Source organism: Triticum dicoccoides, chromosome 6B (genome assembly GCF_002162155.2).
Source record: "Triticum dicoccoides isolate Atlit2015 ecotype Zavitan chromosome 6B, WEW_v2.0, whole genome shotgun sequence".
NCBI lineage: Eukaryota > Viridiplantae > Streptophyta > Magnoliopsida > Poales > Poaceae > Triticum > Triticum dicoccoides.
The window spans coordinates 2,669,752-2,688,446 of record NC_041391.1 but is presented as its reverse complement, the minus strand read 5'-3'; the positions used below and the strand labels follow the sequence as shown (position 1 = coordinate 2,688,446).

At 44.1% G+C, this 18,695-nt stretch overlaps 1 protein-coding gene across 1 annotated transcript; it reads left to right on the top strand.

The window, feature by feature from the left end:
• The first annotated feature begins 16,871 nt into the window (after window positions 1-16,871).
• LOC119325396 (amino acid transporter AVT1B-like) lies at window positions 16,872-18,069 on the top strand. The gene is made up of 6 exons (XM_037599148.1): window positions 16,872-16,999; window positions 17,108-17,127; window positions 17,322-17,464; window positions 17,561-17,604; window positions 17,691-17,753; window positions 17,916-18,069. The coding sequence occupies exons 1-6, from the start codon at window positions 16,904-16,906 to the stop codon at window positions 18,012-18,014; spliced, it is 465 nt and encodes a 154-aa protein (XP_037455045.1). The 5' UTR covers window positions 16,872-16,903; the 3' UTR covers window positions 18,015-18,069.
• Window positions 18,070-18,695: the final 626 nt, after the last annotated feature.

Below are 18,695 nucleotides of genomic sequence, written 5' to 3'. Positions count from 1 at the left end.
TAAGCATATGTATGAGCGAGAGTGGAGGATTCAAATTTTGCCGAACAATGAATTATGTCCATCGATATATAAATGTTGTATGATTAAATTTGTATTGTTGTTAAATTTGTGGCATCCGCAATAACTTTGCATTGTTATTGTTAAATTTGTCTGTTGATGGATCTTTAGCAATATAAAGTCCCAGTTCTGCTAGCGAATTACCGGCTACTTGAAATTTTCATCAATCTATATTGAGAGTGTAATTTTGCTGACATGCAACTAGAACCTTTATTCGCCTCTAGATTAATTATATTTAGAGTGAGGCGGGTATGATGACGGTTGGATGCTGATTTCGAGGAATAACATGTAAATGCAAAAGAAAGTGAAGGATCTTAGGCAATGCCACATGGTTACTTCGTTGGCGACTATATATAGGGGATGATTAAACTAAATAGAAATATAAATGCATGAAAAAAATGAGAGGGGGCAGGACGAGGGTTGCCGGAAGGTGTATGCAGGTGACCATTGTCCAAATAATGGAATTAGTTAACCGGGGATTTACATATGCAGGTGACCATTGTCCAAATAATGCCATAGAAATAATGGAATTATGTGCATCGGCTATTCAACGGTTGAGCTTTAGGAATTGTCTTACATACAACTTATTTAGGGTAACTGAAGTACAAGTAAGGTGGGACTAAAGAAGGGGTTCAGGTTGACGCTGCAATGCACATGCAAATATAAAGAACATATGATGCATGTGGGGTATGTCTGGCATCTGAGGGCAAAGAAAAGACAAAGAAGAACAAGGACTATAGAGAGGATCAAAGTATCTTTCCCTATATATAATAATAATAATAATAATAATAATAATAATAATAATAATAATAATAATAATAATAATAATAATAAAGCAGATATTGCTTTTGCCCCCGTACTCACCGTCACGGCACTTTTTCAGAAAAGTCCCTGTGTTTCCTGGCAATTCAACCCACAGTCCTTTGTTAAGTCAGAAAACGTTTCGTTCAGCAACTTTTCGAAACAAACCCTGTAGTTTCTGGTATTAAACCCGCGATCAAAGGGCACGGTCCGTGGAAAAAAAAGAAAGGAAACATCTCCTTCTATCCGTTCTCTCTCTCCTCCCGGTGGAGGCGCGCCGGATCCACCAGTCCATCCCCCGCTCCCCGTACGTACGCCCCGACCGGAATTAATGGAGATGGGGGGCGATGGTGGGAACGTGGAATGATGCGGTGCGGTGCAACACGGCACATCAAGCGTAGCCCTGCTAAAGCTTCCGGCAGAATTTCCGTCCCCACTATGGGCGGCCGCCTGACCCCCTCCGCGCCGCCACACCAGATGGACGGGGGATTACTTCCACGTGACGGAGGGCCATGGGCCTGGATGTTGGGGAGTGGCTGGCGGGAGGACACGGTGAACGCTTGGGTGGGGGCTGGCTAGCTCTCCCGTTGCCAATTTTGGTGTTCTGTGTGCTTGGAGCACTGGGGTGGGGTGTGATTAGAACGGGCTTACATGGTGCTCGCCGTTGATGATGCCACTTCTCGGCTCTCGTCGCCGCCGTGATCTTACATTTGCTTATGTTGATGGTGATTAGAATGGGTATTGCGCCAGATTGCGTATGCTAGGACATGGGGTTGTCTAATGCGTCCGCCTGTGCGAGTTTTGCGGCTATTGGGATGGCAATTGCTTCGTCCATTGTCAATCACTCATTTCTTGCATGTTAGGATTCTCTGTACTAAACTGACACTCGGTTGGATTTTCTCTTTCACTGCTCTATGAAAAATCTAGCACGACTAATCTCATGTGCCCGCTAGAGGACTACTTGCCAGTTCTTCTATGATTGGTGAAAGAAGGCGAGTAATTGCTGAAATTTGATGTTCTGTTTGTGTTTTGATCTTGCTGGTTTGCAGTTCTGTTTATTTTTTCTTTTCATGAATACTGTAAAATGTGCAGGTACTGACTTGAGGCTCAGTTTGTTTGGGCTAACCAAGAGGACGAGGTATGTTGCTTGCCCAAGCTAAGTGACATGCGCCAAAGATTTCTGTTATATAATTACTCCCTCCGTAAACTAATATAAGAGCGTTTAGATCACTACTTTAGTGCTGCATTTGATGGCCATGGTCGGCATGCTGCTGCTTGTGGCCTTTGAGGGTGCATAACCGTTACTGAATTGCAGCTCAAGACAATGTCCATCAAGTTTAGGCATTTAGGGCATCTACAATGGCAGGCGCTTACAGACGGAAAGAAAATCAAAACAAAAATAATGAACACCTAACAACCAGCGCTAGCGTCATCTCTTCCATCGCGGGGCGCTAACAACTAGCGCTAATTTTGGATCAGAAACAACACTTCCTGCCTTATCTCGTGGGGCTAAAACGCTAAGCGCTCGCTGCACAATTTGGCATCGATGCCAACCCCGACACTGGGAATAGACGAAGCAACCGTCGATCGGGTAGGAAATTTTTCCTAGCGCCGTCCCCTAGCGCCCCGCATTAGAGATGCCCTTATGAACTGGAAACTGTTCAATGTCTGTTTCACATTTTAGTTTCTCTATCCATAACTGATAAGACATTGTTCTTGCCAACATATACAGAGAGCAGACGTGCCACTAATGTTTTTCTTGAAGGTGGTTGGCTACTTGGACAACACAATTCGACAAGTACTGCCACCGATACCATAAATACTGAGGCTGCTCTTAATTAGGCAGCCTTGCTCTTAATTAAGCAGCCCACCACATAACTTTAAGATTTTTCCCACATGAAAATAATAATAATTTTAAGACGTCGAAGTTCAGAACCATGAAACTATTTTATAGTAGTATGTATGAACTTTAGGACACACTTCCCTATTTACCTGGCCGACTGAAATATCAAAGCTCATGATTTTTGATATGGTATACTTCTAACTGAAATATGTAGTGTATCGCAAACTGTCCGCTTATCCAAAAATTGATGTAAACAGCTCGGGGTGGGGAGCGGAGGATCTGTATATTTATGTTGATAGTTGTCGTGGATTTGTTGGGTGTCAGATGTGTTTGCTATGCCCCCATTGCTAATTTTGAGAAGCCCACCGGGCAGGTTTAGTTAAGGGCTTAGCCCACAAGTTATCTTATTCTATTAGCACCATGGTTATATAAACAAGTTGTAAGACTCTTTTGAGAATTAAGCAATAAGACAAATCCTATTGCCCGGTTTCCAGAGGAGCCAGGACACTAAACCCTAGCCGCGCCTTGCGCCGCCGCCGCCTCTTCTCCAGCGCGCCACGGCGCCCCGCCGCCGGCAGCCGCGCTCGCGTCCCCGTCCACCCTCCTCCTTCCTGTACAACCTCCGCCCTAGATCCGGTAGGGTCCTAACTCCTATCAATTTGGTATCAGGTAACTCGATTCCAATCATGTCTGCACCACCACCCACCACACCGCTGCCCACTTCGCCGCTGCCCATCACCACCGCGTTGCCGACCCTCTCCACCGTGCCGCTGGCCCTCCCCAACGCACCGCTGGGCTTCACCGTCGGCGCCTCCACCGGCCAGATGCCGCCCTCCACCACGCCACCCGCCGCCGTCTACTCCCCGATGGAGATTACCGGGGTCCTCAACGACCTCGTTACCGTCGTCCAAGGGATACGGCTCTACCTCGCCAGCCCCTACGGGCCGCCGCCGCCCCTGCCGCCGGCCCCCGCTACTGGGCCGGCTGCCCTGCCATGGTACTCGGTCCCCTCGGCGCTCGCGGGGCCTCTCTAGCACCAACTGACGATACAACCGCCGCCCGCCACCACCCCCCAATGGCCGCAGTGGCCGGTGCCGACCCTCGCAGCGCCACCGGTGCCACCCGCGCCTTTCCAGCAGCAGCCGCCGCTGCCGGCTCCTCTGCCACCCAGCACTGGGCCCGGGCCAACCCCGCAGGGAGGCGTGCCGATCCAGCACACCCTCTTTCTTCTAGTTCCCTACTCTAAAAATTTACTTCCTTCTAAATGCCTCACCCTTCCGAGTAAACATCATCGTCAGCCGCCATTCTCGATCGACGCCGTTCATCCGCCATGCCGCTCTCGGTCAGTGTAAATCAATCATTTTCTCCTCGGGCAAATTCGCACACCTTCTTTGTACGCGGCCTTGCGGTTAACCTTATTCACTCAGACTTCTAGCGTGTTTTATCCCTGGATGCCGACACGACTTTTCTCAGGTGGACTTCCTTGATGTTGTCCAGGTGGTTTAGCCATGCTTATTAGGCTACATCATGTGATTTTTTTTCTCCCGTGGCAACGCACGAGCATTTTTGCTAGTAGTACTACAAAACAATTTCAATAGACGTCGGCCCACCACTGGTGAGCTCACCATAGATCTTGTAGCGAATGCGTCAAAGTCTGTCCCAAATTTAATAGGCAATACAATTATTTGCAAATAAATTTGGAATGCGTCAAAATCTGTCCCAAACCCTTTTTCCATACTTTTAATTCCACTTTGAAGAAGTCATATTCTCTTCTCTCTTTTATCTTTATTTGAATAAATGGAAAAAGGAAATTTGAAGCCTCACTTTGGCCAACTTTCAAAATTGACTCAAGAAACTTTCAACTCTCTTTTTAACCTTTTGAAGTCTCTCAAGTGGTCATTGAGTTGCACAAAGTATTTAAATCAATTCACAAGGGACATCAAATAAAGCTCAAAATGCATGAAGAATATGGATGATACTTAGTGATAACATCCAAATTAAAAGCTCTTTCTCTCTCTCTCTCTCTCTCTCTCTCTCTCTCTGTCTCATGCCTCACCAGAAGAACTCAACTAAAAATATTGTATACACGAGAAATTGCTATGGAATTAGGTAGATATAGTGGACTTTTTGAGGAACATATTTGGGATAACGTGGAAGCTTGATACGTGCAAGTGAAGGGGACCAAGGAAGTCTTTGTTGGGAAGCATTTGACCCAAATTTATGTACAACATGATATGAGCGACAAAATGTTGATAAGAGTTTAGCTTTAGGTGTACTCGCAAGAACACCTATAACAATAACTCGATGGAGTATAGTCTTTACTATTAAAGGGGAGTTTGTGGTCGTCATCATGATAGGTTGTTCTCCACCACACTTGTTCTTCTTCCTCCAATTGCATGGCTCATACAATAGTTTTGTCATCCTAGCCCAACCAAAGAATCATGTAATAAGTTCAACAAATGTGGAAGAAAATCTTACACAATATTTAGTACTAAAGGGGAATTGGTGGTCCTTGTTGTGATGGTTAGTTCTCCAACTCACATGCTCTCTCTCTCTCTCTCTCTCTCTCTCTCTCTCTCTCTCTCTCTCGGCCCATACAATAGTTGGCCCAAAGTAGCATAGGTACATAAGCTAGTAATAAATCCAACAAATAAGGAAGAAATAATACACAATTAATGCTTGATGATAAGTAAGGAAATAACATGACTAATTAAGGATATTAATTATATAATTGTTGCCTCACACAAACGAGGAACAAAACTGGTACATAATTCATGCATGATAACAAGTATGAAATAACAATGATAATTAATGAAATTTGTTTATTCATTCCATTTCACAAAAATTGGCAACCATCCATTCTAGATAGCCTCATAATTTTGCTATTTGGCATTTTAATCCTACGACTTACCATTAGTCCCTAAATCTTACACTTAGGTCTATGGAAACTTTGTAATTTCTAATTCAGCCCTCAGATGTTACGCTATTCACACATAAGAATCTTTGAACATAAATAATCCAACACACCCCAATACTTTTTACCATACTATTTCTCATAAGTTTCAAGGAGCAAGAAGCAATGGTTTTGTGTAGTGAGCGAGTAGACAAGAGGGTACCTAAAGTAAGCATCGGTATTAAGGGGAGTGGGACTTTAAGTAGTTTCATGTGGACATGAGGGAAACATGAAATGTGGAACTAACTCTATGAGTTGATGCTCTTAGCTAGTACAAAATGTCAACATAGTGATGATGAGTGGACAAATATGACGTATGCAATGATAGTGTTATGTATATTGGCTTAGTCACTGGTAAAACCTAAGGACCAATTAGTTTTGCTATAGCTAGGAATAAGATGTAGGACTGGAAAAACAAATACAGAGAGGTGAGACATGGTCGATAGAGATGAGGACATGGCCACTTGTGAGGTGGTAAAAATATTTAGCTTCACACACATGCTCATAACAAAAGTATCTCCACTCGATCTCTCAAGATGTTTTTTGTTCCATAGCAACACGCAAGTATTTAGCTAGTAGTAACTATAAGGGAGTTTTGATAGTGGTGATAGTTGTAAGTAAAGTAAATGAGAGTTGAATTACCTGATAGTTGCAAGTAACAAGTAGTGAAGAAAGCTATTAATATTAAATGAGCAGGCTTGGTAGTGGATATTGCGACACCGCATTGACGATATCACTCACGACAAAGTGCTTATCTAGACGAGCTAATATCCTAAGTTTAAGCTCTTTTACTTTTGTAGGAATGGGCTCTATATTTAGTTGGATCCATAATGGGGATCCTTCATCGGTTCTCCTATTCCAACATGTCTAGGAACCTTACATAATAATTAGGTAATTATGGGTAATTAGACCGTTCTTCTGTGAAACCATCAGAGAAGGCATTAAAACTTGTTCAATACATGTGATCCTAAATCTAAGCCCTGCCCACCGATAACCTAGTCTACCATCCTCGTGCTCACATGTTTAGAGTTATAACAGGTGAAACAACTTGCAGGCATGATCTAATGACATAAACACTATCATAGCTGAAACTAAGGATCATAACTTGCAGGAAAAGTTGTGTACCAAAGATGCTACCAAAATGATTGAGATATATCAAGCTGTGGACATGCCTCTAGTATTAGTTCTTCAACATTACATGATATGAGTTCAAACTAAGCATTACACATGAACATCCAAACTAAACATTTTGAGGGGGAAGTATGGCACACTTTTGTAAATATGTTGCTGAAACCAACCGTTATTTCATTAATTATCAGGAAAACATATCAAACACAATCAAGACATTTACTAATGTCACAAGTTGTTTTCATTGGGTCAAACAAGGCAACCATGTTAAAGAACATGAAAATTCACAACACATTTCCAAACAAGTAATTAATCAATCTACTTGTAGTCACATATTTTCTTTACTAAATCACATAGGACAATTTGCAGAATACTGAATCATAATAGTTAAGACCAATATACTCATAGTGCCGCCAAAGCACGATCATGTCACATCTCATCCTCTCCCTCGTGGTTTCCTAAAGGCATCACCGGGCGAAGCCCGTGCAGTATCGGTTACGGCGAGGATGCTCATCCTCTCACGGGGTACGTCCCGGCTTCGCGTGGGTGTGGGCCTCGCCATGGCGCACAATAGTTCGATCATGAGCTTCCGGTGGTGGCGCCGATGTGAGATGACGGCGTGATGGCACGGTTAAGGTGCAATGGTGGGCATGCTCGAGGCAGTCACAGTGCTCAGTTCAGAGGCGCGACACCGACCTGGTGGTTGTGTGCTCTTGATCTAGCGGCGGTTGAGCTCTGTGCGGTCACGTGTCAGTGGTGGTGGTCTTCCATTCATATTGTAGTTCTGGTCATGTCGGACATTGGGCCGATAGGCCTGAGCAAGGCTCTCTCCAGCGAGGTGGTAGTTGGCACTGGCATGACCCACATGCTCCTCGATGATCTCATCGGATGAACCATGATGTCGAGGATTCAAACAACCCCGTATACAATTCCCTTTGTCAATCGGTATTTTACTTGCCCGAGATTCGATCGTCGGTATCCCAATACCTCGTTCAATCTCGTTACCGGCAAGTCACTTTACTCGTACCGTAATGCATGATCCCATGACCAGACACTTGGTCACTTTGAGCTCATTATGATGATGCATTACCGAGTGGGCCCAGAGATACCTCTCCGTCATACAGAGTGACAAATCCCAGTCTCGATCCGTGTCAACCCAACAGGTACTTTCGGAGATACCTGTAGTGCACCTTTATAGTCACCCAGTTACGTTGTGACGTTTGGTACACCCAAAGCACTCTTACGGTATTCGGGAGTTACACGATATCATGGTCAAAGGAAAAGATACTTGACATTGGAAAAGCTCTAGCAAAACGAACTACATGATCTTGTGCTATGCTTAGGATTGGGTCTTGTCCATCACATCATTCTCCTAATGATGTGATCCCATTATCAACGACATCCAATGTCCATAGTCAGGAAACCATGACTATCTGTTGATCAACGAGCCAGTCAACTAGAGGCTTACTAGGGACATATTATGGTCTATGTATTCACACGTGTATTACGATTTCCGGATAATACAATTATAGCATGAATAAAAGACAATTGTCATGAACAAGGAAATATAATAATAATCCTTTTATTATTGCCTCTAGGGCATATTTCCAACAGTCTCCCACTTGCACTAGAGTCAATAATCTAGTTACATTGTGATGAATCGCACACCCATAGAGTTCTGGTGCTGATCATGTTTTGCTCGCGGAAGAGGTTTAGTCAACGGATCTGCGACATTCAGATCCGTATGCACTTTGCAAATTTCTGTGTCCCCATCTTGAACATTTTCACGAATGGAGTTGAAGCGACGCTTGATGTGCCTGGTCTTCTTGTGAAACCTGGGCTCCTTGGCAAGTGCAATAGCTCCAGTGTTGTCAAAGAAGAGTTTGATCGGATCCGACGCATTGGGTATGACTCCTAGGTCGGTGATGAACTCCTTCACCCAAATTGCTTCATGCGCTGCCTCCGAGGCTGCCATGTACTCCGCTTCACATGTAGATCCCGCCACGACGCTCTGCTTGCAGCTGCACCAGCTTACTGCTCCACCATTCAACATATACACGTATCCGGTTTGTGACTTTGAGTCATCCAGATCCGTGTCGAAGCTAGCATCGACGTAACCCTTTACGACGAGCTCTTCGTCACCTCCATAAACGAGAAACATGTCCTTTGTCCTTTTCAGGTACTTCAGGATATTCTTGACCGCTGTCCAGTGTTCCTTGCCGGGATTACTTTGGTACCTTCCTACCAAACTTACGGCAAGGTTTACATCAGGTCTGGTACACAGCATGGCATACATAATAGATCCTATGGCTGAGGCATAGGGGATGACACTCATCTCTTCTTTATCTTTTGCCATGGTCGGGCATTGAGCCGAGCTCAATTTCACACCTTGCAAAACAGGCAAGAACCCTTTCTTGGACTGATCCATTTTGAACTTCTTCAAAATCTTATCAAGGTATGTGCTTTGTGAAAGACCTATGAGGCGTCTCGATCTATCCCTATAGATTTTGATGCCTAATATGTAAGCAGCTTCTCCAAGGTCCTTCATTGAAAAACTCTTATTCAAGTAGGCCTTAATGCTGTCCAAAAGTCCTATATCATTTCCCATCAAAAGTATGTCATCTACATATAATATGAGAAATGCTACAGAGCTCCCACTCACTTTCTTGTAAACGCAGGCTTCTCCATAAGTCTGCATAAACCCAAATGCTTTGATCATCTCATCAAAGCGAATGTTCCAACTCCGAGATGCTTGCACCAGCCCATAAATGGATCGCTGGAGCTTGCATACCTTGTTAGCATTCTTAGGATCGACAAAACCTTCCGGCTGCATCATATACAGCTCTTCCTTAAGATAACCATTAAGGAATGCCGTTTTGACGTCCATCTGCCATATCTCATAATCATAGTATGCGGCAATTGCTAACATGATTCAGACGGACTTAAGCTTCGCTATGGGAGAGAAAGTCTCATCGTAGTCAATCCCTTGAACTTGCCGATAACCCTTAGCGACAAGTCGAGCTTTATAGATGGTAACATTACCATCCGCGTCCGTCATCTTCTTAAAGATCCATTTGTTTTCGCTCGCCGATCATCGGGCAAGTCTGTCAAAGTCCATACTTTGTTTTCATACATGGATCCTATCTCGGATTGCATGGCTTCAAACCATTTGTTGGAATCTAGGCCCGCCATCGCTTCTTCATAGTTCGAAGGTTCACCGTTGTCTAACAACATGATTTCTAAGACAGGGTTGCCGTACCACTCTGGTGCGGAACGTGTCCTAGTGGACCTACGAAGTTCAGTAACAACTTGATCCGAAGTACCTTGATCATCATCATTAATTTCCTCTCCAGTCGGTGTAGGCACCACAGGAACATTTTCCTGTGCTGCACTACTTTCCGGTTCAAGAGGTAGTACTTCATCGAGTTCTACTTTCCTCCCACTTACTCCTTTCGAGAGAAACTCTTTTTCCAGAAAGGATCCGTTCTTGGCAACAAAGATCTTGCCTTCGGATCTAAGGTAGAAGGTATACCCAATGGTTTCCTTAGGGTATCCTATGAAGACGCATTTTTCCGACTTGGGTTCGAGCTTTTCAGGTTGAAGTTTCTTGACTTAAGCATCGCATCCCCAAACTTTTAGAAATGACAGCTTAGGTTTCTTCCCAAACCATAATTCATACGGTGTCGTCTCAACGGATTTAGACGGTGCCCTATTTAGAGTGAATGTAGCTGTCTTTAGAGCGTATCCCCAAAATGATAGCGGTAAATCAGTAAGATACATCATAGATCGCACCATATCCAATAGAGTGCGATTACGACGTTCGGACACACCGTTACGCTGAGGTGTTCCAGGCGGCGTGAGTTGTGAAACGATTCCACATTTCCTTAAGTGTGTACCAAATTCGTGACTTAAATATTCTCCTCCACGATCTGATCGTAAGAACTTTATTTTTCGGTCACGTTGATTCTCTACCTCACTCTGAAATTCCTTGAACTTTTCAAAGGTCTCAGACTTGTGTTTCATCAAGTAGACATACCCATATCTACTCAAGTCATCAGTGAGTGAGAACATAACGATATCCTCCGCGAGCCTCAAAGCTCATTGGACCGCACACATCGGTATGTATGATTTCCAATAAGTTGGTTGCTCGTTCCATTGTTCCGGAGAACGGAGTCTTGGTCATTTTGCCCATAAGGTATGGTTCGCATGTGTCAAATGATTCATAATCGAGAGACTCTAAAAGTCCATCAGCATGGAGCTTCTTCATGCGCTTGACACCAATGTGACCAAGGCGACAGTGCCACAAGTATGTGGGACTATCGTTATCAACTCTACATCTTTTGGTATTCACACTATGAATATGTGTAACATTACGTTCGAGATTCATTAAGAATAAACCATTGACCATCGGAGCATGACCATAAAACATTTCTCTCATATAAATAGAACAACCATTATTCTCGGATTTAAATGAGTAGCCATCTCGTATAAAACGAGATCCTGATACAATGTTCATGCTCAAACTTGGCACTAAATAACAATTATTGAGGTTTAAAACTAATCCCGTAGGTAAATGTAGAGGTAGCGTGCCGACGGCGATCACATGGACCTTGGAACCATTCCCGGCGCGCATCGTCACCTCGTCCTTCGCCAGTCTCCATTTATTCCGCAGCTCCTGCTGTGAGTTACATATATGAGCAACGGCACCGGTATCAAATACCCAGGAGTTACTATGAGTACTGGTAAGGTACACATCAATTACATGTATATCAAATATACCTTTAGTGTTGCCGGCCTTCTTGTCCGCTAAGTATTTGGGGCAGTTCCGCTTCCAGTGACCCTTCCCTTTGCAATAAAAGCACTCAGTCTCAGGCTTGGGTCCATTACCTGACTTCTTCCTGGCAACTGGCTTACCAGGCGCGGCAACATCCTTGACGTCCTTCTTGAAGTTCTTCTTACCCTTGCCCTTCTTGAACTTAGTGGTTTTATTGACCATCAACACTTGATGCTCCTTCTTGATTTCTACCTCTGCTGACTTCAGCATTGAAAATACTTCAGGAATAGTTTTCACCATCCGCTGCATATTGTAGTTCATCACAAAGCTCTTGTAGCTCGGTGGGAGTGATTGAAGGATTCTGTCAATGACCGCCTCGTCCGAGAGGTTAATGTCCAGCTGGGACAGGCGGTTGTGCAACCCAGACATTTTGAGTATGTGCTCACTGACAGAACTATTCTCCTCCATCTTACAACTGTAGAACTTGTCGGAGAATTCATATCTCTCGACCCGGGCATGAGCTTGGAAAACTAGTTTCAGCTCCTCGAACATCTCATATGCTCCGTGTTGCTCAAAACGCTTTTGGAGCCCCGGTTCTAAGCTGTAAAGCATGCCGCACTGAACGAGGGAGTAATCATCAGCACGAGACTACCAAGCGTTCATAACGTCTTGGTTCTGTGGGATGGGTGCTTCACCTAGCGGTGCTTCTAGGACATATTGTTTCTTGGCAGCTATGAGGATGATCCTCAGGTTCCGGACCCAGTCCGAATAGTTGCTGCCATCATCTTTCAGCTTGGTTTTCTCTAGGAACGCGTTGAAGTTCATGGTGACATGAGCGTTGGCCATTTGATCTACAAGACATTATGCAAAGATTTTAGACTAAAGTTCATGATAATTAAGTTCATCTAATCAAATTATTTAATGAACTCCCACTCAGATTTGACATCCCTCTAGTCATCTAAGTGTTACATGATCCGAGTCGACTAGGCCGTGTCCGATCATCACGTGAGACGGACTAGTCATCGTCGGTGAACATCTCCATGTTGATCGTATCTTCCATACGACTCATGTTCGACCTTTCGGTCTCTTGTGTTCCGAGGCCATGTCTGTACATGCTAGGCTCGCCAAGTTAACCTAAGTGTTTTGCATGTGTAAAACTGTCTTACACCCGTTGTATGTGAACGTAAGGATCTATCACACCCGATCATCACGTGGTGCTTCGAAACGACGAACTTTAGCAACGGTGCACAGTTAGGGAGAACACTTTCTTGAAATTATTATGAGGGATCATCTTATTTACTACCGTCATTCTAAGTAAACAAGATGCATAAACATAATAAACATCACATGCAATTATATAGTAGTGACATGATATGGCCAATATCATATAGCTCCTTTGATCTCCATCTTCGGGGCTCCATGATCATCTTGTCACCGGCATGACACTATGATCTCCATCATCGTGTCTTCATGAAGTTGTCACGCCAACGACTACTTCTACTTCTATGGCTAACACGTTTAGCAATAAAGTAAAGTAATTTACATGGCGTTCTTCAATGACACGCAGGTCATACAAAAATAAAGACAACTCCTATGGCTCCTGCCGGTTGTCATACTCATCGACATGCAAGTCGTGATTCCTATTACAAGAACATGATCTCATACATCACATATATCATTCATCATTCATCACAACTTTGGCCATATCACATCACAAAACACTTGCTGCAAAAACAAGTTAGACGTCCTCTAATTGTTGTTGCAAGTTTTACGTGGCTGCAATAGGGTTCTAGCAAGAACGTTTTCTTACCTACGTGAAAGCCACAACGTGATTTGTCAACTTCTATTTACCCTTCATATGGACCCTTTTCATCGAATCCGCTCCAACTAAAGTGGGAGAGACAGACACCCGCTAGCCTCCTTATGCAACTAGTGCATGTCAGTCGGTGGAACCTGTCTCACGTAAGCGTACGTGTAAGGTCGGTCCGGGCCGCTTCATCCCACAATGCCGCTGAAGCAAGATAAGACTAGTAGCGGCAAGAGAGTTGACAACATCTACGTCCACAACAAATTGTGTTCTACTCGTGCAATAGAGAACTACGCATAGACCTAGCTCATGATGCCACTGTTGGGGAACGTTGCAGAAAATTAAAAATTTTCCTACGGTTTCACCAAGATCCATCTATGAGTTCATCTAAGCAACGAGTCATGGGAGAGTGATTGCATCTACATACCACTTGTAGATCGCATGCGGAAGCGTTCAATGGAACGGGGATGATGGAGTCGTACTCGCCGTGATCCAAATCACCGATGACAAGTGCTGAACGGACAGCACCTCCGCGTTCAACACACGTACGGAGCGGATGACGTCTCCTCCTTCTTGATCCAGCAAGGGGAAAGGAGAGGCTGATGATGATCCAGCAGCACGACGGCGTGATGGTGGATGCAGCAGGACTCCGGCAGGGCTTCGCCAAGCAACTGTGGGAGGAGGAAGAGGTGTAGCAGGGGAAGGGAGGCGCCAAGACCTAGGGGTCCGGGTGCCCCTCCCTCCCCTCCCTTTATATAGGCCCCCAGGGGGGGCGCCGGCCCCTGCAGATGGGAAAACTCCCAAGGGGCGGCGGCCAGGGGGGTGGAGTACCCCCCAAGGCAAGTGGGGTGCGCCCCCCACCTAGGGTTTCCAACCCTAGGCGCAGGGGGGCCCAAGGGGGGGGCGCACCAGCCCACTAGGGGCTGGTTCCCTCCCCACTACAGCCCACGGGGCCCTCCGGGATAGGTGGCCCCACCCGATGGACCCCCCGGGACCCTTCCGGTGGTCCCGGTACAATACCGGTGACCCCCGAAACTCTCCCGATGGCCGAAACAGCACTTCCTATATATAATTCTTTACCTGCGGACCATTTCGGAACTCCTCGTGACGTCCGGGATCTCATCCAGGACTCCTAACAACATTCGGTTTGCTGCATACTCATATTCATACAACCCTAGCGTCACCGAACCTTAAGTGTGTAGACCCTACGGGTTCGGGAGACACGTAGACATGACCGAGACGGCTCTCGGGCAATAACCAACAGCGGGATCTGGATACCCATGTTGGCTCCCACATGCTCCTCGATGATCTCATCGGATGAACCACGATGTCGAGGATTCAAACAACCCCGTATACAATTCCCTTTGTCAATCGGTATTTTACTTGCCCGAGATTCGATCGTCGGTATCCCAATACCTCGTTCAATCTCGTTACCGGCAAGTCACTTTACTCGTACCGTAATGCATGATCCCGTGACCATACACTTGGTCACTTTGAGCTCATTATGATGATGCATTACCGAGTGGGCCCAGAGATACCTCTCCGTCATACAGAGTGACAAATCCCAGTCTCGATCCGTGTCAACCCAATAGGAACTTTCGGAGATACCTATAGTGCACCTTTATAGTCACCCAGTTACGTTGTGACGTTTGGTACACCCAAAGCACTCTTACGGTATCCGGGAGTTACACGATCTCATGGTCAAAGGAAAAGATACTTGACATTGGAAAAGCTCTAGCAAAACGAACTACACGATCTTGTGCTATGCTTAGGATTGGGTCTTGTCCATCACATCATTCTCCTAATGATGTGATCCCGTTATCAATGACATCCAATGTCCATAGTCAGGAAACCATGACTATCTGTTGATAAACGAGCCAGTCAACTAGAGGCTTACTAGGGACATATTATGGCCTATGTATTCACACGTGTATTACGATTTCCGAATAATACAATTATAGCATGAATAAAAGACAATTATCATGAACAAGGAAATATAATAATAATCCTTTTATTATTGCCTCTAGGGCATATTTCCAACAGGGGGTGGGGGACTTAATTGAGGAACTAGATCTAACGATGATCGGTACAGATATTGATGAGCCTATCACTATTGAGCACCAACTTCATGATCGCCTTAATCTTGAAGATGATCCGGTTGTACATGAGCATGTTTCCTCCCATTGTCTTCCCCATGAGCACCTCACGACACATTCATCCTATTTACTGCACCCATCCATGAAAAATGCACAATTCAAAATCGAAACCAAGAACATTCCCAGCAAGCTACTTCCTTCGTTCGAAATTACTCGTCCAAGAAATGAATGTATCTAGATGTATTTTAGTTGTAGATACATCCATTTTTGTGATAAGTAATTTCGAATGGAGGGAATAGAAACGAATGAATGTTTTCGTTGGCTAAGAAAAACAACTCCCGGCACACACTCCATAATTGCCATGCGGAAGCAGATAAATTTGCCTATGTTGTTGTATATAGATTTGCCATGTTCTATATTTAAAACTTCATGCTGTGTACTAAGCTGCAGAAAGAGTACTTGCCGTACATTTTTGGGGGATTGCCATGTTTGCAACATGCATAATTGCTAGACTGAACAACAAAATGGTGAGAATTGCCAATTGCCATGTTATATCAACATTAAAAAGGTGAGAATTGCCATGCTGGATGAAGAGAATTGCCATGTTATATCAACATTAAAAGGTGAGAATTGCCATGCTCTAAAACATAATTTTTTACCCCCTAATGTGTTTCCTCAGGTTGCCATCCTGAGCGAACCAATCACTGCTACCATCTCGTAGTTCGCTCAGAGGGTGCATTCGGAACCACGTCATCGGCTCCCTCGTGAGGAAGTACTTCCCCGAGATAGCCAAGCTGGGTGATGACGACCCGCCATCGCCAGGTTTCACCTCGGAGCACTACCAATCTTTCAAAGTTGTTCCCCAATGTACACCTCAACATTGGGGGCTTGACGATAAACTCGCACGTGTTCTTCGCAATCTTGACGACCCTTGTTGTCATGCCGACCACTTGGCTCCGTGACCTTACATGCCTGAGCTATATTTCAGGTCAGTGTTCACTTGCTGCTTCTATTTAAACATTATTTTTAACATATGTCTCACAAGGCTCACACTTTATTTATATGCTCTGTACTTTGTAGCTGGTGGTGTGGTTGCATCAATCCTTGTGGTCATGTGCCTATGCTGGATTGGGGTTGTTGACCATGTCGGCTTCGAGAACAAAGGGACCGCGTTAAACCTTCCAGGGATTCCTATCGTGATTGGACTGTACGGTTACTGCTACTCGGGCCATGGAGTGTTCCCAAACATCTCCTCTTGTCTGAAGAACCGCAACCAGTTTCCATCCATTCTTTTCACCTGGTAAATTAGTTACTTTGGGATAACCTATATGTAGTCCATCCATGTATTCCTAGTTTTTTTGGAGCTTCAGCACTAAGATTTGGTTTGTGTTTCTGTAATTTCAACATTGGGTTCTCTACCATTTTGTTTACTGCCGCTGCGGTGATGGGATACAAAATGTTAGGTGAATCCACCGAGTCTCAGTTCACCCTCAACTTACCGGAGAATTCGGTGGTTTCCAAGATTGCCGTCTGGGCTACGGTAATTGCACTTGTCAAGACTATTTCAGATCACTTTGTTCTGTACTAAGCATGTTTTATGTAACTTCATTCTCAATCATGTTGACTTAGCTCCTGGCTTTTGTTGCAGGTGGCAAATCCGATAACCAAATATCCTTGGCTTGTCAATTATTTTTCTTGAAAGGGGATTATTAATCTAAAAATGAAACATGGAGAGAATTCTGTTTCTTGTCTATGCTTTTCTAGAAGACACTGCAGCCTTTTCTGTACATGCTTTACATAATGTTTTGAAATTATTCGGTGATGTATATGATTATTGTGCAATGTCCTTAACAAAGAATCACATATGCATTGACCATAACCCCACTGGCCATGAGTCTGGAAGAGTTGCTGCCGCGAAGCCAGCAGAAGTACTCCAACATAATCATACTTAGATCAGCCCTGGTAGTGTCAACCCTCATCATTGCTCTCTCAGTTCCCTTCTTTGGTAAGTTAATTTGCTTTCTATTTTTGTCCTACTACACATTAGTAGCACACCGTTCGATTATCCATTGACTTTTGTTCTTTTTATGTAAATTGACAGCACTTGTGATGGCTCTCATTGGTTCTTTATTCGCGATGCTTGTGGTAAGTTTTCGCTGATTATTTCATCAGATGATAACAAGTAATTGGTAAGCTATTCGTGAGAGGCTAAAAATATGTTTTCATCGCAGACCTACATTCTGCCTTGTGCCTGCTTTCTGGCCATCCTTAAGGCAAAAGCGACTTGGTATCAGGTACACAAATATTTCCAACATCACATTTCTTTATTATAACTAGTATACTTGTATCTAGCAGAACAGAGAAGGTTCTGAAGTCATATTGTGATGACATTGCCAAGCAAATTTATGTAAAGCACCTATTTATGATGAGGAGCCTCACTAAAAACTATTTTACAGACTGCGACATGCTCATTCATCATCACCGTAGGGGTTACCTGCGCCTGCGTGGGGACATACTCATCCCTCTCCGGGATTGTCCAGAACTACGCCACCTGACCCTGAACTACTTCCTTCCCTACATACATAATAGAGAAGATTGCTCGTTTGAAATTAAGCATATGTATGAGCGAGAGTGGAGGATTCAAATTTTGCCGAACAATGAATTATGTCCATCGATATATAAATGTTGTATGATTAAATTTGTATTGTTGTTAAATTTGTGGCATCCGCAATAACTTTGCATTGTTATTGTTAAATTTGTCTGTTGATGGATCTTTAGCAATATAAAGTCCCAGTTCTGCTAGCGAATTACCGGCTACTTGAAATTTTCATCAATCTATATTGAGAGTGTAATTTTGCTGACATGCAACTAGAACCTTTATTCGCCTCTAGATTAATTATATTTAGAGTGAGGCGGGTATGATGACGGTTGGATGCTGATTTCGAGGAATAACATGTAAATGCAAAAGAAAGTGAAGGATCTTAGGCAATGCCACATGGTTACTTCGTTGGCGACTATATATAGGGGATGATTAAACTAAATAGAAATATAAATGCATGAAAAAAATGAGAGGGGGCAGGACGAGGGTTGCCGGAAGGTGTATGCAGGTGACCATTGTCCAAATAATGGAATTAGTTAACCGGGGATTTACATATGCAGGTGACCATTGTCCAAATAATGCCATAGAAATAATGGAATTATGTGCATCGGCTATTCAACGGTTGAGCTTTAGGAAT

Coding starts and splice junctions, on each gene's coding strand:
- LOC119325396 (XM_037599148.1), top strand. CDS start 16,904: ATGGGATACAAAATGTTAGGTGAATCCACCGAGTCTCAGTTCACCCTC. Junction 17,605..17,690: donor CTTTATTCGCGATGCTTGTG/GTAAGTTTTCGC, acceptor TTTTCATCGCAG/ACCTACATTCTGCCTTGTGC. Junction 17,754..17,915: donor CAAAAGCGACTTGGTATCAG/GTACACAAATAT, acceptor ACTATTTTACAG/ACTGCGACATGCTCATTCAT.